At 41.8% G+C, this 24,126-nt stretch overlaps 1 protein-coding gene across 1 annotated transcript; it reads left to right on the forward strand.

Annotated features, from left to right (window-relative positions):
* The first annotated feature begins 10,607 nt into the window (after positions 1 to 10,607).
* On the forward strand, positions 10,608 to 21,009 carry GALNT8 (polypeptide N-acetylgalactosaminyltransferase 8). Its single transcript, XM_075051906.1, is given in 9 exon segments — positions 10,608 to 10,804; positions 10,806 to 10,946; positions 13,584 to 13,657; positions 13,660 to 13,749; positions 14,824 to 14,865; positions 14,868 to 15,006; positions 16,915 to 17,116; positions 18,490 to 18,657; positions 20,423 to 21,009. Coding segments are annotated over 9 exon segments (1,230 nt in total). The 3' UTR covers positions 20,600 to 21,009.
* The last annotated feature ends 3,117 nt before the right edge of the window (positions 21,010 to 24,126 follow it).

A 24,126-nucleotide genomic window follows, 5' to 3' on the forward strand; every position in this document is an offset into this window, starting at 1 on the left:
TAACAAAGGTCAAGGTTAGGGAAAGCACAGAAGTTTCTTGATGAAATCATACTGATTGTTGGAGCCAAAGATCAGAATCTCACTATTTCTGTATCGTTGCCAAACTACTGGGAAGCTCCTGGGCAAAGTGTTTCTTAAATTTCAACAGCTTCCACATTTTGCTCTTCCATATAAAACCTACTGCTGCTAACGTTTACTGTGTTGGGAAGAGGTAGGCTCTTGTGATAATATGGTTTTTTTGATCCTGCCTACTGTGTATTCAATTTGGCTCTCATGGGTTGCTTATTTTTCTTTTGATAACAGAAGTTCAGTTGTTTTAAAATAAATCTGCCAATTCGAACATTCAAAAGCTAGGACAAACTGGAAGTGAAGTGGATATTGTTAATAGTTTGATCCTTAACTTTTATTATTTTTCTGACTACAAGCTTTTATCCATAAGACCCTAACTGTAATTAAGTAGCCTTATTAGTGCTTATTTAATATGTGTGGCCCTAATCTTGATTTATTGCATGTTGTTTACATCCTGCTGCAAAACCAGTAGTATTTCTGAACTGTTTCACAAGTACACATAGAGTACAGAGATACGCAGTTATCATGATATTCCTGCATGGCTAACAAGCAGTTTCCATTTTCAGATGGCAAACTGAGGCAGAAAAAACTGTTAAAGGTAATGCTGTAACGTTAGGTGCCAATTCTGGGAATGCTTACCATAATGCAGTGATTTTATTTTTTAAATTTTTTTTTCCCCCCCATTCAAAGCACAGCTTTTCCCGGGGCTTCAGTTGCACCACAGATCACTCCTACAGGATCTTAATTCAGACAGTCATTAGACGGAGAACGTGCAGGTGATGAATACCCATGAAAAGTTAGCTTTAAGCAGCCTGCGCCACATCAGATGGGAATACTGGTAAAGCAGAGTATCGCATTAGTGCTCAGCTGCTGCTGCTGCAAGTTTTGTTTTCCACAATACTTTGCCTTACATAGCACTTGTGCTTCCTAACTTGTAGAAACTACATTGTGATTTCTCACTATTTATCCTTCCAAAGCAATTTCTTTAGGGGTCTTGAATGTAACAAACAAAACAAAAAAGTCACTTGATTTGCAATACAGTCCAGAGTACAAAATTACTGTAATTCGCTTTCATCAGTGATTTTTATCCCTACCTGTTTATCAATGACAGGATCTTCCTTCTCATCCTATCCCTAGTTCCTCAGCTTGCAGTATTTTTTCATCCAGTCTGCAATTTGCAAAAGTACTGAAGGTCCCTTAAACGGGTAAACTCGAGGCTCCTTCTTAACACCTCTGTCCCGGGTGTTGCTCAAAGCGGTGTGGAGAGGGAAAGAGGGGGCTGTTGTTTTCCACCCTCCCCACAAGAGGTCACTGGTAGAGCAGAAAGTGGCAACGGTCTTTAAGCGCGCTGGGTGCCTCTACTTTTTGCAGGCTGGCTCCGGCTCAGGCTTTGCCATTTAGCGTCTCTGTTCCTTGCCTGCACGCAGCCAGGTTTTCAGGTCAGACCCAAGACTGTGTGCATCGACAAATTTAGGTAGAGTGGTATAATAATACATGGCACTGGTACCATCTCTGGCTGAAAGGGAACCTGCTTTGGTCCTTTCCCAGCACATAGTCTAATAATCTAGTCTATAGCCCACCTTCAGCCTGCTCTAGAGGATGTTGTGAGAAAGTATACCCTTAGCAACATCTTTTTACAGACCAGATGAATTATTTGTATGGCTGTGTAAGTGTGCGTGTGTGCTTAGGAGACAGGTGGTTAAGGACCTGTAAGGGCTGAAGAGTTGGTGAAGGCAATCATACTGGCAGTCATGTTAGATATATGTGTATATATCCGTGCATGTGTGCATGTACATAGATATGGATGATACAAGCCCCACCCAACCTTGGACAGTGATGGAAAGTATATGCGTTTCTCTGGGACTGAGAAGGAAACAGTGCATAGGTGTCACTAAAACATCACTTCTCACTTTTGGGACTCAGCTACCCTCAAAAGAAAAAGTGACAATTCTGTTCAATGTAGTTAACTTGGTTTGTATGCCGCCTTGGGGCACCAGTATATCTTGGCTGATGTGAAGAGAAATTGTAAGGCGTAGGAGAATATCGTGAGAGATTGTTATAGTGGTAATGGTCTTCATATACATTAGAGCATCTCTATAGTTTGAGTTTGTGTGGGAAGTATTGATAGCCTTTATCCTTTATTGGGAAGGTAACAGCTAGTGTAATTTTTTTAGTATGAAAGGAGGTTGGTATGCAGGAAGGAGAATGAGATGGCAAAAGCAGAAAACTTAACCCACTTTGCTTTTTGAGATCCCCTGCATGGAGGGTACTTGCATTTTAGGAACAGCTTGTGTGGGTGGGAATAGTATCTGCATCTAAGGGTGGTGAGAAGGATTTGGACCTTATGTTTCTTCAAAGACTGTATGTATCCTAAGCAGTTAGGACTCTGGTTTGGACTTACTGCTAATTATGTGCATATTTAAGCTGAAAATGTAACACTTAAATTATGCTGTTCATAGTGTATCGCTCCAACAGGAACAGGTGACTTGCATAGAATTAAGCCCTCCTGTCTGTCTGCTGCTTCATTCTTACCTCTCAATTTTTCTTTCTTAACTTACTTGGAAAGCCTTAAAACGTTCTTCAGTTGCTTAAAGGGCAGGTGGGTAACGACTGAGAAAAGCATTCACGCTGGCAGTAATTATTCTGTAGTTACCTCCCTCTCCCTGCTGTTCTCTTCTTCCTTTCACCCTGCCCTAAGTGATACGCATGGATACACATTATATGAAATGAGGAGATCAGAGGACTGCTATATTTAAAGTAGTTCAAAGTCTTGTAAGAACTCGTGAGTAATTCATGATAGTATTACTGCAGCCTCTGAGATATGGAGGCAGAAGGTGAAGGACACTGATGAAACGGCAAAGGAAAGCTGGTGGCAGAGCTGAGAATAGTGACAGTGTGCTCCTATGGTTTCTTTCTATCCTTTTAATGACTAGTTACAGCCTGGGACTCACTCACTCTAAACACCATTCTTTCTTGAGAAGGCTTACAAAGGTGGTAGGATCAAAACTTTTGTAATAAACAAATGAGACCTTTTGGAGAAAATTCTGAATGAAGCTAGTTCTGGATTCCTGTGAATCTCTACTTTTGCTTTCCTTTGTGCTTTCTCAGGCCTGTTTTGACACACATTTCCATTTTGGCTTGTGTACATAAATCAGCAACAATTAATCACAGCTGATCTACTTCCAAGATTTTGGAGAGTGATTTAATGTTAATGGGCAAAGCTTGTTTGTGGGGTTTTTTTGGGGAGGCGGTGGTGTAAAAACTAGAAAATGGAAATTGCCTTTCTCGTTCTCACTGGGGAATCTCATCCAGATCGCAGGGATTTTGTTGTTGGGATTCTGATTTGGAGCAGGTCATAGAGTGTCCAGTTCGAGAAACATATATAGCAATGTATTTGCATTAGTTTAACCTCTGTATTGCCACAGTCTTGATTAGAATTAAATGGGCCAGTAGTCAGAGCTTCTGCTTAGCAAATGCTTTTCTAGGTTTTCTACCTCTTCTGTAACTTTCTTGGCCAACATTTATCTTCTGGGCTGATAAAACTCATTAAAAAGTCATTAAATATTTTCCTTCAAAGCTTTCTCCTTTCTATGTATATACGTTAGGATTTTTTAATACTTAAAAGCTTTCCTGGTGCAGTACAAGAAAGTATAACTCAACAAGGAAGAAGGAAGGAGATGGCTTCTGCAGAACAGTTGGAAAGATAAGAAAGTAATTTTTTGGGATAAGGCTTATCATGGCAGTATTTCTACTCTGTTGTTCATCTTTCTGCCACTACTTTTTCCTCTATGTGGAGAGAGGAAAAAAAAAACAACAAAAAAACCCCAACCAAAAACATGAGGAATCACAGAATGGTTTGGGTTGGAAGGACCTTAAAGATTATCTAGTTCCAACCTCCCTGCCATGGGCAGGGACACCTTCCACTAGACGAGGTTGCTCAAAGCCCCATCCAACCTGGCCTTGGACACTGCCAGGGATGGGGCATCCACAACCTCTCTGGGCAACCTGTTCCAGTGTCTTGCCACCCTCACAGTAAAGAATTTTTTCCTAATATCTAATCTAAATCTACCGTCTTTCTGTTTAAAACCATTACCCCTCGTCCTATCATTACAGGCCCTGGTAAAAAGTTTCTGTCTTTCTTATAAGCCCCCTTTAAGTATTGAAAGGCTGCAATAAGGTCTCCCTGAAGCCTTCACTTCTCCACACTGAACAACTCTCAGTGTTCTTCATAGGAGAGCTGTTCTAGCCCTCTGATCATTTTCATGGCCCTCCTCTGGATATGCTCTAACAGGTTCATGTCATTTTTGTACCGGAGCCCCCCTAAAGCTGGATGCAGTACTGCAGATGGGGTCTCATGAGAGTAAAGGGTCACACTTTTTATGCAGCCCAGGATATGGTAGGGCTCTTTATATAATAGGGCTTTTTATGCAGCACAGGATACAAAATAGGGAGGTTAACATAATCATGGGCACCCAACTATTTCTATTCCAGTTGAAAAGTTTTCTTTCAAAAAACAGGTAAAATTTTTGAATCAATTCTGGTGAAACCTGTATGGTTGGGAATAAGCTGGAAACCACATTGTTCAATCTTTAGCTATGGAGACCATGCCCATTAATTTTAAGCAATTTTCAGTTTGTGTTACTTTAAAACCTGGGTGAATAAATACAGATAATTATGAAAAGCAAGATGAAAGAACCTCAATGAATGCAGAACATTTGGGAAATACATATGTCAGTATCCTCAAATTACAAAATGAATGGATCCTGGCAGTGTTCCAGCTCTTTGTCTCCAGAACATGCATATGTGTTCCTTCCAACAGGAAAAAGTGGTTCAGATTGATGGGGGTTAAATGCTAATGTGGATTTAAATGCAGCTGCAGAACCTTAAGGACTACAAACCAAACACAGCAATGGCAACAGTGTGCACATCCATAGTGTGGTGATTTAAAAAGAAGAAACCCCTGGCAGAGTTTTGTCTTAATGCAGTTTTTCCCTATGATTTGCAAAAGGAGTTGGGTAGTGCATTCAGGACACTCGTAGTTGTTTCTAAGTTGGAAAGTTTGGCAAAGACCTGTGAGGTTAAAGGCAAGTGAATGGGCACTGAAGATGTTATAAATGTGGGCAGGAAAGAATAAAAATATGTCAGTCAGGAAAAAATACAGCCCAGTGCATTTTTGAGAGGAAAATCATCAGACATCAAGTGAGAGAGAGCTTCTTGGAAAGAAATATGCTGAACAGCTCTGAAGGTTGTAGTGCGTGGTGCACGCAGGACTGCTTCACAGAGTAAAAGTTGGAAACATGTCTTGGGATAGTGATGAAGGGTGTACCTCTGTTCATGGCAATGACTGTTTATCTCAGTTCATGATCTTTCCTCTAGAGTAACCATTTCTGAAACCTGTGGGTTCAAACCATTTCAGAACCCATAGGAATGTGAAGAGTGATTCACAACATCCCTTCTTGGCTAGTGCAGGATTTTTCCTTGGACCGTCTCTTTCTACTCCAGTTCCAATGCGTTGTCCTTCCTTGTACTGGAGGGCAACCAGTGTGCCTAGGAGCCTGCTCTGGGCGGTGCTTAGTTTCTACCACGAAGGGTAAGAATTCTCAAATTTGGCAAAAATGCCACCAACTTCAGCTAGCATGGGACTTCTGCTCAGTGTTTCCTTGTTAGCTGTGAAGGATGCTGAGTGTGCTTACCAGCAACCCCAGAATTTCTGCATCTTAGAAACTGTTTCCCCTCTGTCCTTTCTTCAGTGTATCACAGTGGTATCTGTGCTGTGACACAGGACCAGTGAAGGATCATTCTTTGATCCTGAAAGTGAGTAGAATGGTACAGCTGCTGTAGGTGTGCTTATCTCCTCTCTCCTCTTCACCCCAGTATACCCAAACCATGCAGAAAATGTTCCTATTACCAAAGAGGTATTTTGTTGGTACTTTTAACCAAACATTGAGTGTTTTAAAAATAAAAATTTTAAAATACACTGTATTTAAATACTATTGTACTACACTTGTACTATTAAGGTATTCCTATGCATTTACAGTGCATAGTACAGTACCTGTGGTTTAACCGTGACATGTACAGTACAAGGTGCTCTTTGCTCCCTCTGATTCTCTCTCTCTCTTTTCTTTTTAATGCCTCTAAAATGGGCTGTGCAGTAATACCAGCATAACATTTCAGCTGTGGTCTGAGCAGAGTTTACAGCCAAGAGACTTACCTTGCTGTGTGTGGTGGCATGCGAACCCTGAACTGCCCTAACTTTTCTTCGTAGATTTTCACACTGTAGTTAATCTGATGGCAGTTGTTCATTTACTGTCACAGTTTACTGAATTTCATAATACAATCTGCTATGTTCTTGCTAGCTTAGGTTTTTTTCCCAAGATGAATCTCATTCTGTCACTTTTTCTAGCCCTATTTCTGTCCGGAGGTCCTTTATTTTTCCCTTTCCTGGATTTCCATAAAATTTCAACAAAAGCATAATCTGTATGTTTCATGAAAACGTGTTTCTCTTCTCTTTGTAAGTCTTCATGGAAAAAGTAAAATTGAATTTTTTTTTTTTTTTTTTTGTTCCAAAACAACCAGCCTAATATGATGCTGGGATTTATCTTTTTATTTCTGCTTCCCTGCTCCCCACTCTGCGCCCCCCCCCTCCCCCCCCCCCTCAAAAAAAAAAACCACCCTGAAAAAGGTTCTGAAAGTCTAAAAGAAGCAGGAGTATCTTAGCACAGGTAAGCACACTTTTTTTTATGCATCAGGAAAAAAAAAATCAGGTAAATTACCATTATTCCTTTCCATTGGAAGGTCAGCTTTTTAGCCTGTATGAATCAAACAACCTATTGGCATGTCTAAGCTGGATATTCTTGGAGCTGTCAAAAACCTAACCAAAACAAACTATTCCATTGCTTATTTTTTTCATGATTCTTTTCTATTGTTAATGAAATATAGGGTATTTAATTTTCTGGCTTGGCCAGCATCATTGAGAAGGAGGTGCAGTGTTTTGCATATGGAGTTACCTCTATGTTGTCATGAAAGACCAGCTGAGGGATTGTTCTTGGGCCTTGGAAGTGAGAGGACAGAGCTGTTGGTGGCACACTGTGTTGGGTTTGCATGGTGAGGTTTTGGTCGCAGGAGGGTGCTACAGGGGTGGCTCCTGTGAAAAGCTGCTAGAAGCTTCCCCTATGTCTGACAGAGCCAGTACCAGCTGGCTGCAAGGCTGACCCCATCAGTGACGGTGGTAGCACCTCTGGGATAACATATTTAAGAAGGGGGGAAAAAACCCTACACATTCTGCAGCCAGGAGAGAGGAGTGAGAACATGTAAGAGAAACAGCCCTGCAGACCCCCAGGTCAGTGCAGAAGGAGGGGAGGAGATGCTCCAGGCGCCGGAGCAGAGATTCCCCTGCAGCCCGTGGGGAAGACCCTGGTGAGGCAGGCTGTCCCCCTGCAGTCCATGGGGGTCCACGGGGGAGCAGATCTCCACCTGCAGCCTGTGGAGGACCCCACACCGGAGCAGGTGGGTTCCCGAAGGAGGTTGTGACCCCATGGGAAGCCCACGCTGGAGCAGGCTCCTGGCAGGACCTGTGGCCCCGTGGAGAGAGGAGCCCACGCTGGAGCAGGTTTTCTGGCAGGACTTGTGACCCCCTGGGGGACCCACGCTGGAGCAGTCTGTGCCTGAAGGACTGCAGCCCGGGGAAGGGCCCACGCTGGAGCAGGGGAATAGTGCGGAGTCCTCCCCCTGAGGAGGAAGGAGCGGCAGAGACAACGTGATGAACTGACCCCAATCCCCATTCCCTGTCCCCTGCGCTGCTGTGGGGAGGAGGTAGAGAAAATGGGAACTAAAGTTAAACCTGGGAATAAGGGAGGTGTGAGGGGAAGGTGTTGTAACATTTGGTTTTATTTCTCATTATCCTACTCTTGATTTTGATTGGTAATGAATTAAACTAATTTCCCTTAAGTCAAGTCTGTTTTGCCCATGATGGTAATTGGTGAGTGATCTCTCCCTCTCCTTAACTTGACCCATGAGCCTTTCATTGTATTTTCTCTCCCCTGTCCAGCTGAGGAGGGGAGTGATAGAGGGGCTTTGGTGGGCACCTGGAGTCCAGCCAGGGTCAACCCACCACACACACCTAGCTCCTCTCCTGCGTGCTGACCAGAACGCACTCACTGACCTCGAGTTATTCCTGTGGGGAGATGTCTCTGGTAAGTCTTACTCTGCAAATTGTGGCAGGTATTCTATGAGAAAGTCCTCTGTGGTTAAGGCAGGAGCACGTGAACAATTACAGGATTGGTAATGATTGGGAAATGAATGACCCTGTGCCTTGAAGTTTTATTTACTGGTGTGGTTGTACACCATGATTTTTCTCTACCACGGACTTACTGGTCTTGGCCAACAGCAAACTTTGACAACAGCAACTTGTCAATTTTGGCAATAGAGGATGCAGGTTCCTTGCTTTAAAACTATGGAGTTTGCTTGTCTCAAGATTATCCCTGAGCCTGGCTATTGCAAACTGACTCTGCTTGGAGGAAATGCCACTCAGTCCCTGATCAAAGCAGTCTGTCCTGTCAAATAGAGAGCGCAGACCTGTCAGAGCAGAAACCCAGTAATTGCCTCAGTTTGTCCAAGTGCCTGCAGCTGAGGAGCCTGTCAGGTGTGGCTGCCAGGAAGGTGGAGAGCAAAGGTGACTACAAGCTACTTGGAGAAGCCCTACCTGGTGGTCAGGGATCAGGTGTGTGGAGAGGGGTCAGCTTGGCTCTCGAGCAATACAGCGTTGGGAGCTCTGTGAAGCTACTGTCACCTTGTGTTTGCAAGCTCTTCCTGGAGTTCCTGCATCCCTTCAGCAAGCGATGCGCATGGTAAGTCAGTCTTCTGACTCTTTGCTTTGTAAAAAATTTGCCGTGGGTGTTACAGAATCAGGAAGGTTGTCCAAGCTTCCTTGGTCTGGAGTGTTTTGTAAACAGGAGCTTCAGTGAGCAGGTGAAAGATTCTCACCTAAAGACATCTAGTTTCTTCTGGATTTGTGTCTTGTGTTTGATTTCTCAGGTGCCTAACGGGGCATCAACACTTTGTTTTGTCCCTGTTACGGTGTTTGTGATGTCTCTCTGCCATCGAATTAGCTGGTGTATAAGGCTTAAACTTATTCTGTAGTCTTTCTGCAGCTGGGTAAATGGCAGGGTCTCTTCTCTGTGAAGTTGCCTACTGTCTTTAGCCAACAGCATTGGGACTCCTCAGTAGAGGAAGGGTGGATAAACAGGAACACATATACATTCCATAGACAGAATTTTCTTAGGAACTCCACCTCAAACAGATATTGCTGTCACTTAAAATAAAGCTGAGGCTGCCACTGCATTTGGTGAGGTTCCGAAGGCTGAGGCCATCCTGGGCAAAGTGCAGGGTTGTGTTCCAGAAGAGTGTTCAACAAAGCAGTAACTTGGCATAGTGACAGAACTGAGTGAAAATGAAAACAAAAGGTGTTTTCCTGTTTCCAACTTCATTGGCATGATCCTTACCCGTTTCTCGTATGTACGCCGCTATGCTTTATAGCCTTCAATTGGTTTTGGATAGGAAAGAGAGATTTAACTATCAGTTTGTGATAAACTCCAGGTCACCAGTTCTGTTGCCAAGACTTGATTTTGTGCCACTGATCACAACCTTCTGATCGTGGCAGTTCAATCACCCATGATATCCACTTATCTAGTGCGTACGTCCTCATCTTGTGCATGAGGATGTTGTGAGAGGCAGTGTCAGAAGCCGTACTTGAGTTTAAACAACATCCACTCTTCTCCCCTCATTCACCAAGACACTAATTTAATTGTAGAAAGCTTTAACTCGCACAGGTTTTCTGTGCCTTTTTTATATGGCACAGTCCAGTATTGTAAACGTAACAAGACCTTGAGAGATTAGGATTCACCCTGTTCAAAGATTTCTGATAGAGCAGAAGTCAAAACTGACAAGAAGCTTTTCAAAAGACACTGCAAAGGACTTGTTTATTGTATTTACCTTCAAGAACAATATGTCCTAAACAACCTCACACAGGCTAGCTGGGACTTTTCTTTATGGCACAATATTGTGAACCTAACAAATCCTTGAGAGACTGGGGGTTTGCCCCGTTCAAATCTTTCTGAGCAGATGTCAGAAGATTCCAGTAAGCTTATTAAAGGAGATGGCAAAGGGCATGTTTACTGTATTTACTTTCAAGATAAATATGGTATCAACAACCTGACTTACATGGGAAACCCATTACAGATCATTAATACATTACTGTAACTCAAGCATAACATTATGGAAATGATTTGGGCCCAATTTAACAGTTGGTGTGTTGCCTCTACTCCCAGATTTCTCCAGTGATGCTGGTGCAGTGTCCCTTCCTCTGCGCTTGTGCAATTGAGAACAGAATCTGATGCAGGACATTGTGAAATGTGATGTTTAAAAACTGTTCTCGTGTGGGAGGGAGGATCTGATGCTACTCTCATATGAATATCAATTTAGCTGTAATTTCACAGATCTCTTGACCTGCGGTGTTAGAAGGAGAATTTGGCTCAGTTACGATGATGGAGAGTGTTCTTGATTGCTGTTATAATCATTCCTTATATTTTCAATCAGCAAAATCAGTGGAAGCATTCCGTGAAAATATAAAACAAATAGAACATGATCTGAAGCTTCAAGATAACTCCAAGACTGAAGTATGCAAAGCTGATAATGCAAAGAAGGAAAAGATTGTACACCGTTTGCTGTACCCAGACTCAGTTGTTCAAATGCTGGGGTGCAGATTTAAGGGAAGAGGAGCAAACTGTTGCACAGAATCTGTTCTTAAGTTATGGGTGTAATGTTTATCTCGGTGATCATCTACCTCTGGATTGACCTATCAGAGACACCAGATCTCCCAGGTACAGTATAAGCCCTCTCTACAATTACAAGGAGCCATGAAATTAAAGGGAAAGGGGTCCACATTGCTTTGGACTAAGTTAAAATAAGCCACTAACAGATCTCAATTTGTCCTCTGTTTGTTTAGGGTTTGGTTTTCTATCATTTTCTTCTAAATCTTGCTCAAACTTGTAGTACTCCAAAGACTGTGAAAAGAAGTCACAGTGTAGAGAAGACACGCTAGGAAAAGGAATATAAAGTTAACATTATAATTGATATAGGACTTCTAACTGTCAGTAATAAAGGGAAAACCCGACCACAGTATTCAAAAGATATGAGACCTTCTGGTCTGTTTACATTCTATTTAAGGCCCAAAGGCAGGACATCTGAAGCACGCTTTCTCTTGTCTCTTACGTTGTCTTATGTAAGCCTCTTACAAGCTGAGATATCCAAAGTGGTATTTTTTAACACCACACCACCACCCCAAGAAGCAAACTCCTACATTATGAAATTCTGTCCTTTTTAACACAATGCTTGTTTTTCTTAGCTATGTTGTAGAGCATAAGTGGGGAATACCTATACTGCATATTAAAAGATGATTAGAAATTAAACAGGAGAGGTGGCCGGAAAGAGTTATTGGCCAGTGAGTCCCATGAAGGGTGAGGGAAGATTCAGCACTTGAGCTGAATCCCGGGCACTCTTACCTTTAGTGCTGCAACTACAGCCATACTGGACCGGTGACTGTGAGTTTCCCTATAGCCTTATTTTCTCTCTCTGTTTCCCTCTGAAGTTATCAAAGAGTCTGAAGATTAATTACATGGAAAATATAGTGGGCTAAACATCTAAAACATTAAGATGTAGGTAAGCAGTGCACTTCATAAGAGGAAGCTTAGGGATTTTTCCAGGGATTCATTGGTTCTTGAAGCCAATAGATAATATTTTTTAAGCAGACCAGTGATACTATGGGAGCTGGCATAAGTAACCATTAAAAACTTTATTGGGAACAAGGATCTGTTAAAAAAGCGAGCACATTTTTTCTGTACAGTATGATAAGGTATACAATTTATTGCAAAAGATAATAGTAAGCTTTACAGGAACTGACTGGTGTAAATGTGGAAGAATGTCACACATACACTGCAAGCCTACACCTTTGCACCTATGGTTGCTTGTACTAAATCTGATGGAGTGTTTCAGAAAAGGAAAACTGGGCATGATTTAACAATGTCACACTTGGGAAAAGGGGAGTTGTCTTACTGGCAGCCCTCTGGAAGACGTAAAAAGCAGGTTATGCAACTGGATCTTCATTGTACCGCTTGGATGGAGCTGGTTCCATCCAGGACAGACAGTAATAAGTTGTCCTTGACTGTGGGTGTCCGTGGGGCAGTGTTGCAGAGGAGGAGAAGGTCAAGGGAGATGGGTCTCGTGCAGCGGTGAGCTGGCCACAGATCCTCCTGAGGCAGCCCTGAGCTGAACGATCCCCACTCTGCTGGGGGGACGTTTTGGAGGAACCGTGGGATGAGTCTGCGTGGTCCCAAAGAATGGGTGCGGTGCCTGGCGCTCTTCGGCTTGGCACCATAAAGAAATACAAATACATCCTAAAGATGTATTTGCCAAGACCGCCTTTTGCAGATACGCACTCAGGCTCTTGTGCTAATGGGTAATAAAGCTAATGGAGAAATTCCAACAAAAATGCACTCCGTTTGTGCACAGTTGCCACTGTAGAGGTCTACCTGGAGTGTGAGCTTGTCTCAGAGAGCTGCATTGTGTAGCTGTACAACTCAGGCAGTCTGAGTACCGCTTTCATGAGCATGCTTCTAAGGCAAGGGAGTGATCAGCCTGAGAATCCAACTATGCTCTGTTGTCTGCTCTAGAGAGAGTTAGTGATTAGCACTGTGAAGAAGACCCAGTCCTCACCATCTGCCTGGTGGCCAGGATGTTAATTAGCAGAGCTGACAAATATCCCAAATATATACTTAAAATTAAAAAAAAATTAAAAAAATCTTTTGACAGTAAGCAGGAAGTCCAGAGGTGTTCAAATAGCACAAAATAAGTTTGTTTCAGTACTGGGAACAATTTATTCTGGGGTAGCATGGAGTTGCACAAGGCCTGGTTTACTCTGCAAGAACAATTTTTGAAGCCCTTTCAAGAATTTCTAAAGAGATCCCTCGTTCAAGGGAAACCTCCTCACATGTCAGTTTATAAGTATGGCTAGGCCTACCTTGTTCTTCATTGCACATACAAAGGGATTATTATCTAATTTGCTTTTGTCTGCTGTCAAGTTTGGCCATTGTCATCTCCTTCTGTAAATGCAAAAAGCCAAATTTCACTCACATGTCCACTGCCTTGTAAACTAATCATCAGTGGCTGAGTTAACTGTATTCTTTAGCTTCAATATTTTATAACCATTTTGGATTAAGAAACAGTAATTGCTCTTTTTGTTTTAACAGAAATTTTAACTTTACCCCAATGATTTATATACATACCTAACACAACTCAAATGAAAAACGAAACTTGGATTTGGGAATTCCCTTTTTTCCTACTCTTATGCTGATTTTTCACTATATGTTTTAAGCCTGTCATCTTAATTCTGCCTTCTTGCAGCTGCCTTGCTCTCTGACTTTCTTTAGAAACTGTGCTAAAGTTGTTGGTCTTTATTACAGCTGTAAAATGAAAACATATCCAAAAGACCTTCCAACATTCAGTATTGTACTTCTATTTATGAATGAAGCACTGTCAACATCTTATGTGCAATTACTAGTATAATTAACTGAACACCTTCTCATTTATTAAAAGAAATCATCCTGTTAGATGATTGCAGTTCAAATGGTAAGTGACACAGGGAAGGCAGGAGTCTTGCTAATTTATGCCACTATTGTGTTAAATGAATGTTGGTGGCCTTTTGGGTGCACACAGAGTAGACCGCTCTTTAAATTAAAAAATAAATCGAGTACAGGAAAAAAACCCAAACACCTTAATAGCCTGAAACCAGGCAGCTAATAAGGAACAGGATGATGCTCTGCAAGTATTTGAAAAGGTTAAATGTTGAAGTGGGAGAGTATTTATCATCACTGGCTCATCAGGCACAGTACCAAAGTAAGAGTATGCTAAAGAAACTATGTCTGTAGGTATCTGAAATAACTCCTTGAAGAGTGCTGTCTTGGGTTGTCGAAAATACTGCTAGGGGAAGCAGTGTGTGCGTTGTTGCTCTTAAAATTGAGCTGAACAAAGCATTGTAAAATCATCTGTAAGAAACAGTCATGCCCCTAATCTTCAGGGTGTTCTTTTCTTTTTTTTTTTTTCCTTGCCTGATGAAATGTGTTTGATTTCTCATTTTTCTAAGGCATTGTAGCTGCTAGAATAACATGTCAGTTTGGGTGGAACAAAAGTTTAAGTGAATTTCCAAAATGATGCTAAGAGGTCCCAACTTTCTATTCCTTTTCTGACACTATTTTTTTCTTTGGTGATGGCATGCCTACAGCTCTTATAGGAGCATTTCATGTTTTCAGGGCTTGTTTATTTTCTCTTTTCCTTTCCATATGGTAGGAGATACACACAGAAATTACTGCACTAAGACAGCTAATTGGTTGCTCTTACGGCACACGTCTAAAGTTTCTACATACTGATGTTTGTGTACAATTTAGAAGCCAGACAATAGCACTATACGTAAATGAAATCTAGGTACTTAACTGAAGTCCTGGAATGGAAGCTGGTTTTAAAAATAAGCCTCTTGAATTCATGGGTACCTGAATAACTCTACCTGATCTATTGCAAAGAACAAATCAGGTTTTGGTTTGGAACTGGGAGAAGCTAGAAAGCCATTACCTACATAATCTTTTCCATTTCTTCATATCGGTTAACTTTTTTTTTTTTTTAACATTAAAATGTGGGGGCTGGTTTTAGATTATCTGAAAGGGCCTTTGGAAACACATATCACAAATTACGATGAAAGTATCCTGGACTGCTGAAGGTCATCAGACATCAGAAAAGACAAGAGCTAACACAAGCCCGGATTTCTGCCTGGGAGGCATCAGCTGCAGATGTTGCTGCAATTTTGGATGCCCATATTGAGGTGAACATGGCATGGTAAGACTATGAAGACTGGGGGGTTTCTGAAGTGGGGAGGGGGAGATGGACAAGGACTATAACTGTGTAGCTGGCACAGTCATCCCATATATGGTTCTCTTTTCTGGCCTGCCACATGTTAATTAACAGCCACCAAGTTAATTATTTCTGAGAAGAAAAGGGATACAATTGTTTGAAATAAATAACAAAGCAGACAGGTAACAGAGTAAGCTGTTTAGTGAAGAGGAAGAGAGAAATGCCTACCTTCTCTGTATATTTGCTACACTTCTAGGAAAAAAGACTTCATGCAGTGAAATAACATAAGAAGGAGGCAGGTTATTAGACAGCCATAATACCCAATGACTTTAAATTGGTTTGATTCTTATTCCAGCTTTGGGTGATGTTTATTTGCTGTTGCCCACTAGTTTAATAGTGCATCGTAGTCCTATAGGACTCTTTTTGCAAAGAGAGACAAAACAAGTGGGTGATGATAGATATTTACGTTCTGTTAGCTAGTGATGTCTATGGTACTGTTTTATGTGAAATCTCTTTACATCTCTCGCCTCTGGGTTGTTGAATTCACTGGCTGACTATTGTCCATGTTGTCTCACTTTTTGGGAGAAAGGCTCTTCTCTCAGCCCTTGTGGGGCCAAAATGGCTCTGTGTGGTCCAGATCTCTCTTTCTCTCTCAGTAACACACCAGCTGACACTCCCTAGCTGTTGCAGTCTTAAAGCTAATGCTGAATTCCTTCAGTCATGGCTTTCAGGACTCATTTGGATAGGTTGGGCTGTCAGGAGTATGTAGGGAGAGATAAAGTCAGTTCTTTTAGGCCTAGCAACAATTGGGGTCCAACAAAAAGACTCCTTCTGTCAGAGTCCAATACTGTCTGACCAAGTTCTTTTAGATATTCCACATGAGGAGGGTTTAGTGTTTTAATATTAATTTTACTTATTTGAAGATACATGGGATTTTGATTTAGAAAAGTGATACAGCAATATACTGAAATCACAACACAAGCACAATATAGAAATTGCAATATACAGTTGAATCACAATACAAATGGGACTCACATTACCGCTCTCTATATGCTCACTGTCAAGATGCTGGACATCCCTAGTTGCTGGGAAGGAACGCATGGGTTGAAGCCAACTCAAGCGCATTGCTCTCTTCAAAGTTCAGTTTTCAGGGTGTTCAGTTTTCATACTCTATGTTGAGCTGAGCCACATATACACTTCCCCCATGTTGGTCTGGCTGGTTCAGGAAGATAATACTTTCTATTGATTATTTTCAGAAGGCGATGTACATGACCAGTTGACCCACTCAACTGATGATGCCATTTATCTGCCACAAAGGCCTCTCTCTGGTCCCCTTGGTGTTGGGATAAGTTAAGTTTCCTTTACAGTAGCTGTGGTCACTCCCTGCATTCTTCTCTGAGCTTTATGAGCACATCATCCTTGCCTATCTTCTGAGCCTTCTGTCATAAGGGTGCATTGATCAGTCACACCCTTTCCCTCATACAGCAGCTGTGCCATCAACGCACGGGGGAAAGACGGTGAATGATCAACCTCAGAGCTTACAGAACCCCTCAGGGTCTCTCCTTCCTTTCCTTTTCCCTTCTTGCAGATAGTGAAGACTCTGGAGCCTGTAGGAAGAAGACCCAGGTAGCAATAAACCCAGCAAGTTAAGCATGGAACTTACAGTTAGTTTGATTAATGACGGTCAAAATGCAGAAGCAGCCTAATGGAAGGGATAATTGAGCCATGGCATGAGCAATTTGGGTTACTAGCACTCCAAGACTGGCGTATAACTTTTTGTAGAGGCTGAAGTCAATGACTTAGTTAACCCAGTTTTAGAAACAGATAGTGAAGTTTAGTACTGTTCACTAGATTTCCACTTTTTCAAGCTGAATAGACTGTTAATTTTGATAGAGCTGCGCCTATTCTGTCTTGACTAAAAGAAGATCCGGTATTTGACAATGTTAATTTTGATGACTTTGAGCTTCTTCAGTATTCAGTGGCTGCAGATGGATTTGACTGAGCACTCTGGTGCCTTTATGAACGTTTACCAGCTGAGTGGTATGCTCTGAAAGACGAAACAGCTCCAGTCTGGTTAAGTATGAATAGCTTGAGAGTGAGATGAGATATACATGATGTCCAGCGCAGAGCTAGCAGCGGGGAGAAGATGTTTTATAGGTGGTGGGATAGATGTACTACGAAGCACATTGTATCTAGATAGTTGGTTTGGAAGTGTGGGTTCTTTAGCAGCCCTGAAAATGTCAGGAACACCTGACCTGTTTTCCTGGAAACACGCCAATTATTTATCCCAATCATGCACGCTCACCGCAGGTAAGGCAAGCAACTGGTCAGATCTTCTCATGTGAGCTGTTGCTAACTGTTCCTTTCAAGCCTCCACAGGGCCATGAAATAGGCACTTCAAAACTATTCTCTCTACACTATTGTGTCCTGGTTTCAGCTGGAATAAAATTAATTTTCTTCTTAGTAGCTGGTATAGTGCTGTGTTTTGGATTTAGCATGAGAATAATGTTGATAACATGCTGATGTTTCAGTTGTTGGTAAGCAGCGTTTATACTAAGTCAAGGACTTTTCAGCTTCTCATACTGTCCTGCCAGCGAAAGCGGGGGGTGCACAAGAACTGTGAGGGGACACAGCTAGGACAGCTGAGCCGAAAGAGCCAAGGTGGTATTCCATACCATATTACATCATGCCCAGTATATAAACTGGGGGGCACCATGGCTCAGGGATTTGCTGGGCATTGGTCAGCGGGTGGTGAGCAATTGTATTGTGCATCGCTTGTTTTGTATATTCCTTTATTATTATTGTTATCATTTCCCTTCCTTTTCTTTCCTATTAAACTGTCTTTACCTCAATCTATGAGGTTTTGGGCAGGGAGGTGGTGGTTTTTTTCCCCCAATTCTCTCCCCCATCCCACTGAGTGGGGGGGGGGGGGGGGAATGAGTGAGCAGCTGATTGGTTTAATTGCCAGCTGGGGTTAAACCACAACATACTGAAGGGGAATATTAACCTTTATTTCATTAAATTCTGCTCCCCAATGCAACTGGCAGCAGAGCAGGTTGCCGTGGAGATCTAAGTGCATTAAAAGAAGGCTTTTGGTTTAGCCCTGTGAAAAAAATGTGAGACCTCATGTTGATACTGATTGATTTTGTTGATTAACAGAAGTTCAGTGGGATGAATGGGAGAGAGGTGGAGCTCTTCCTCACACCTCGCTGCCTGTCCTCTCAGTAGGAGGGAAGCTAAGGGTTACCATTCAGTTGTAAGTATCTTGCCTTTTTTTTCATTGGAAAGCAGAAAAACATTGTATAGAGGGTCAAATTGATCCTAGTTTAATTACTGAGAGATCAGTGAATGCTGGTGCTGTACAGCTGATACCTCTCAGTATCAGGTTTGGAACTGTCTGCTATCATCTGCTGATGAGATTTCCCTGGTATCTTAATTCACTGACAGTAGTGTCACCTTCCCTTTCAGCACGTCTTTTATCACAGCGCTGGAGAAATGTATGTAGGAGGTTTATGTGCCCGATGGAATACAGTTGATAGATACCTAACAGATCCTGGGAGTGGGGACCTGCCAGTTTTAGAGCAATGTGAGACAGCTGTGAATAAAGGCCTGAACTTGCACTGGGATTTTAAGCAGGTAAGTGGATTTCTATATCCCCACATTTCAGTAAGCTTTCCCATTGTAATGAAGCCTTAGACACTTCCCTTGCAAAGCAGTTTGCTTCTGAATAACGTTGCCTCAATTTCAAGACTTGCAGGTGCCACTGCGAGAGCTATGGTGAAGGTGATTGAGTCGTCAGGGGTGTGTGGTGTTAAAAACAAGGGGATGGTCACACAACTGAAGCTGGGTTACCAGAATTTAACCAGTTCTTACTTGTTATCTGAACCATAGCCACTTATTTGTCCAACCTTCTGTCTGTCTGTCTAGGTGGAATCAGCTGGTTTAAGCCTTTTACTTTAAGTCTTTTAATTTTTAGCTGGGCTGACTAAAAACACTTGCTCAGTTACCACAGCTCAGCTAAGGGGCAGGGAATGTGCAAGCCCAGGTGCCTCTGTCTCTTTTGATGGTCTGACTATACATTGTGAACTCTCTCCACTGTCCGCTGTCTTCCCAGCCTTCCCATGGGACCTGTTGGTCTTAGGGAAAAAAGCAGGCTGACACCTCATCCTGCTCACTCTCTGGTACCATCTTCTTTAACAGCGTCTGAGCCTGGAAATCCTTGTTGGGGATCAGGCTAGGCTCATCCTTTCGGAGCTCAGCTTACGGCTGGTGATCAGAGCCTTCACACCATGTTCACTTATCTCCATCTCAGCAGGATTTATGCCAGCTGATGCTGACATGCTTAAGATGCCAAGCGATCCCTTCATATTCTGTATTCGGTGCCTCTGAATACAGAACATGATAATACTAGCTTGGTCAGCTAGTCTAAGACAGGTACTGCCATGCTGCTGGGGCAGGATAAACAGGCAGCAGCGATAATGATGGAGGGAGAGGTGGGAAAGGAAGCCATGCACCTTCTCCCCTCTCAGGCAGTTCAAACCTTATTAGCTTTACGTAATTAATAATTAATTCTTTTTACATGTAACGTATGGACCTGTTTACTGTATCCCTCAGTGCAAAACTAAGCAGGAGATAAATCTTGTGAGAGAGTGGTGGAGAATAGAGGAGCTGAATTGGTGAAAGACAACGGTTTCAGTGATGTGCACCAAATAATATAGACCTACCTGGTCTCCAGACATTCCGCTGACATGGGCTTTCTTTTGTCTTAAGTCTGGTCTGTAACCACAAAACTTAGAAAAAGGTGCAGGTATGTTTCTGGAAGGTTTAGACCCACCTTAAAAGTAAACCTACGGTTTCTTGTGTGCATCAAACATTATCGTAGTGAAACAACTGGCTGCCTGAAGGAGCCAGGTAAGATCCTGTTTGCTCTGGAGCCCAACCCCTTACGAAAATCCTCATTTCTGGCGTGATGAGTTGACTTAATCACACCCCATGCCATTCACAATAGTTGGTACTGAAATATTGACTTAGAGATAAGAAATGAATATTCTTACCTGTTATTAGCTCTCTTCTTTCAAAACAGGATATAGTATTAAAATTTACTAAAATGAATTTTTAAACCGTAAAAACCCCAAATCTGCAAAAAAAAAAAACCCCTCCCACCCACCCCAAACTCCAAAAAGCAGACACAAAATAAACCACTAAATATATTTTAATATGCCTTAGAGAGTTCTGTAAGCTGTCATGCATCATTAGGCTGAGGAAAATGCAACATTTTTCTTTCAGGTTTGTGACCTATTAGTGTTTCTCACACATTTATAAAGGCCAAGAGAATTGCTTCCTGACTGAGCACTAACTTTATAAGCCCTCAGCTTCGTTCATATTTCCTTTCCTTTTGTAGGCATCAGCCATAATCAACGGAACTAAGAGATGCCTCAAAATCACAGCAAACAATTTGGTTTCATACAGACTTGTAATGCAGACCTGCATGGGACAGAAGTGGAATATCCAACACACAGTTAAGGACTGGGGAAAGACAAAAGACCTTGAACAGAAGATGCAGCACTCAAAGCATTGACTAGAGGAGCTTTTTCCTTGAAAATTGCTACGTTCATAATGCAGCACTGAAAGCAATGATTTCAAGAGTTTGTTTACATGGGATTTTACAATGTACTAATTACTGCAGGAGCTCTGAGCTACTCGTGCAAAGGTGCAAGTTCATCTCCTCGCATTCTTGGGGCATCACCCCCCTGAGTTTCCTCAATTAGGAGAGGGATTGTCTTTGCTCTCTTTTATTATCACCGGAGAGAAGCAGTTATGTCTAAGAGTGTTTCAACCCACCTGAGTTCCTTATGTTGTCCTCTGGAAGTGCCTGTCTCTGCTCATTAATGAAAGACTGGTTTAAGGTCTCTAACTTTCTAACTTTGGCATTTCAGTTAAATATGAAAATACAGAAGAAATGGAAGTAGGTCTGACTTCCTCTTGTAGACGGAGTTTATCTCAGGCTGAATTGGACCATTTTTCTTGTCTTGTGTCATGTAGATAATGCAAAACTTCTTGTCAAGATGTGCTTGTGCTGGTGGGTGAAATGAAGTACATCGTTGTTCTTCTGTCCCTATAATTTGCCTGGACATGATTTAATTTCTCAGTAAAGTTTATTAGATTCAGCGGTATGCCACACTAAGGCTGTATTATGTTTACCTATGTGAAGTTGGTTTGTGCCAACCAGCTGGCAGCATGGATAAAATCCAGTCAAGCCCTTGGAAACAAGGGGATTCAACTCAATAGTTTCCACAAACCAATACAAGGCCAATGCAGTAGTGTATGTCTGTCAAAGAAACTAAGTAAAATACAGCATGAGTTGCTACTGGGAGGCAACTTCCAGGTAGACAGGATACAAGTTCTTGTCGAAATAGGGTTAGGTGGAACTGGCTGTCCTACTTCTTGGAGTAACTGCTCCTAGGACCTACACTTATTTGTTAAAGGGAACTGTTGTAAAATAAATTCATTGAAACTATATGGAGTTTCAGCCAGAAGTTATTTTGTTATCAGAAGGGTGCTAAGCATTTTATCTGAATAGAAAGTGTATTCAGGGTACGTTTGAATATTTGTTTGAATATAATCCAATATGATTTGTTTTTTCATTTCTATTCTCTATAAACTTGATGTGAACAACCCAGCCCTGATATTTAGGATTGGAACTGGACAAGCTCTTCTTAAAAGATGGTCTTTTGTCCTTAGTGTCTGTATTTTTCTGTTCTTGAAACCAATTTTTAAAAATGCCATGTTTTAACCAGATTGGATTTAAATTTCTAAAATCAGCTTTTTTATTCCCATGTCCTGGATCAAAGCCAAAAACCCTGAAGAAAGAGGAATACATGCTCTGGTTGTTTTCCGCATCTTCAGCAGTGTGTCTTACCAAAGTCAAAGGACTGGCATTTTGGCAAGCACAATGAAGGCATTGGGAATTTTGCCAGTACAACTGAAATGAAAATCTGGCCTACTGGTGACAATGAATAAAAAGTATTTACGTAATCATTTTTCATCTTCATATGCCACTTCAGTAGAATGTAATGGACATTAGAACAATTTTATTTTGAACTTAGAGGTTGGAAAACATCAAAATGTTCCAGAATGTCTAGATTTTCTGGTTCTAAACGTATGACCTCTAGTTATACACAGGGGTCAACACTGAAACAAAATGTTTCAAATATTTTGATTTATTTCAAGTATGAGGTTTTTTTTTAATTTCCTGAAGCCCCTCAAAAGTGACTTTTTGGCTAATTTTGTAATGAGGAAAGAGAGTAGCCATAAGAGAACAACTCAGTTTTCAGACTAGAGCTTTCTGGTGATGCTTAATGAGGCATAGATAACAACTCAGTGTTTTTGGTGCTACAGTAGTAATACATTGCTCTCACTAGTAATACTCTTGAACTTGGAAATTCACTGCATGATGAAGCAACTGATGTGCGATTCCTCAGCAAGCCAGCAGCAGAGGTAGGACTCTACCTCCATGGTGTATCACAAGAAGGCAGCTATGACTGTGGCACAGCACAAAGTTGGATCTCTTCCGAAAACCAGTCATTAGCCGAACTTTCAGAAATGCAGAAAATCACCTCAGCTCCTGCAAAGTAGTGTGAGAATACTGCAGTACCATACGCTGAAGACGGATAGTAAATAATAAGATAATAGGCAGGAGTTTTAATGGGTGTGTGGCTGCAAAGGAATGGGACAGCTTAATTCAGAGCAAATATAAACAAAAGGACCGAGGTACATACCACTGTGCAGGTAAGCTCTTGTGGCCTCTGCAGAACAGTAAAGCTCTCCTCCTTGGTTTTGTGCTCAAGCAAGCTTGGCTTTACTGCCTGTGCAACAGGAATCCACCTTGGGAGGAAGAATTGGAAGAGGAAAAAAGGTGGGTTTTTTTTCTTTAGTGTCTAGTAGAATGGGGAGAAGAGTCAGTCTAGAGACAGGAGCTATTTAAGGGACTATTAGTTGTCAGTCTCTTTAAGGGGAAACTAAATCAGAGGGCAGAATCATTTAATCTGTCACAGGGAGATTTGTTTAGTTCTGACCAAATCACGTGTGATGGAACTGTGATAATCAATAATAAGATAATAAAAACCCCCACTGCTTTCATTCACATTTGTTTGCCTGACTTTTCCAAAGTCAGGAAGTAAATTTAGACTTAACTCTTTTTCCTCCCACTTTGTGAAACTGGCCCTTTTGAAGCATTAAGCATATGTGTTAACGGTGGGGTATAGCACTCTGCTTGCATTGAGAGCAATCCCATCAGGATCAGTGGGCAACCTTTAACCAAATGATTATTTAAATTTTATCTGTCTTGTGTCAAAAGCAAGAGTAGCTTATTAAGCAGAGGAAAGTTTGGCAGAAAAATTACAATTTTTCAGAAAGTTAGATCATTTACTAGTGGTTTCATCTGTTTGGCACTATGCCTGTTCCTGTCACAGCACAATTTTCCATTTCCCCACAAGACACAAGCAGTTCACTTTATTCTCTGGTTTGATTTGATATTCCTGGGCTTTATTCACCCTGTTTAAGCTGCTATATACCTGTTTTCTAGCACACATCTTCCAGCACAGTGTGGTTTTATTTTATTTTTCTGCTACAGAACTTATGAATACATGGGTTTTTGAAATCTTCTGCAGGTTTGTGAGTCTTTTTCCCTTCTGCTGAGAGATCCAGGTGAGGTGAGGACATGTGCCAGTTTGACAATTAATTACCAGCACTGAGAGGACGAAAGGGTAGAGCGGCTCACAGTCAGCCACCCAGAAACCCTCAGTAAACCATGCAAGCCTGAAGACTGCCAATGAGATAGAGGGTCCATCGATCACACAGGGTAGATCAGGGTCATGTCCTGTCCCTCGTGCCTGGAAAGTACGGCACTGGGGCTTAGCATAAAGCTTTGTGCTTGAAACCATGCACTAAAGGCACTTCAGCATTCAGCTCGACTCCTTGTAGCAAATGTGATTTCAGCAATTGTTTTGTACTTCCCCAATGTTGGTAAATTCTGTCTGCAGAGATGTGGTAGTTATCAGTCATGTTTGCAATCTCAGATCAGATTTCAAGCTGAGTTTTTTTCTG

This window comes from Buteo buteo, chromosome 19, assembly GCF_964188355.1.
Source record: "Buteo buteo chromosome 19, bButBut1.hap1.1, whole genome shotgun sequence".
NCBI classification, from domain to species: domain Eukaryota; kingdom Metazoa; phylum Chordata; class Aves; order Accipitriformes; family Accipitridae; genus Buteo; species Buteo buteo.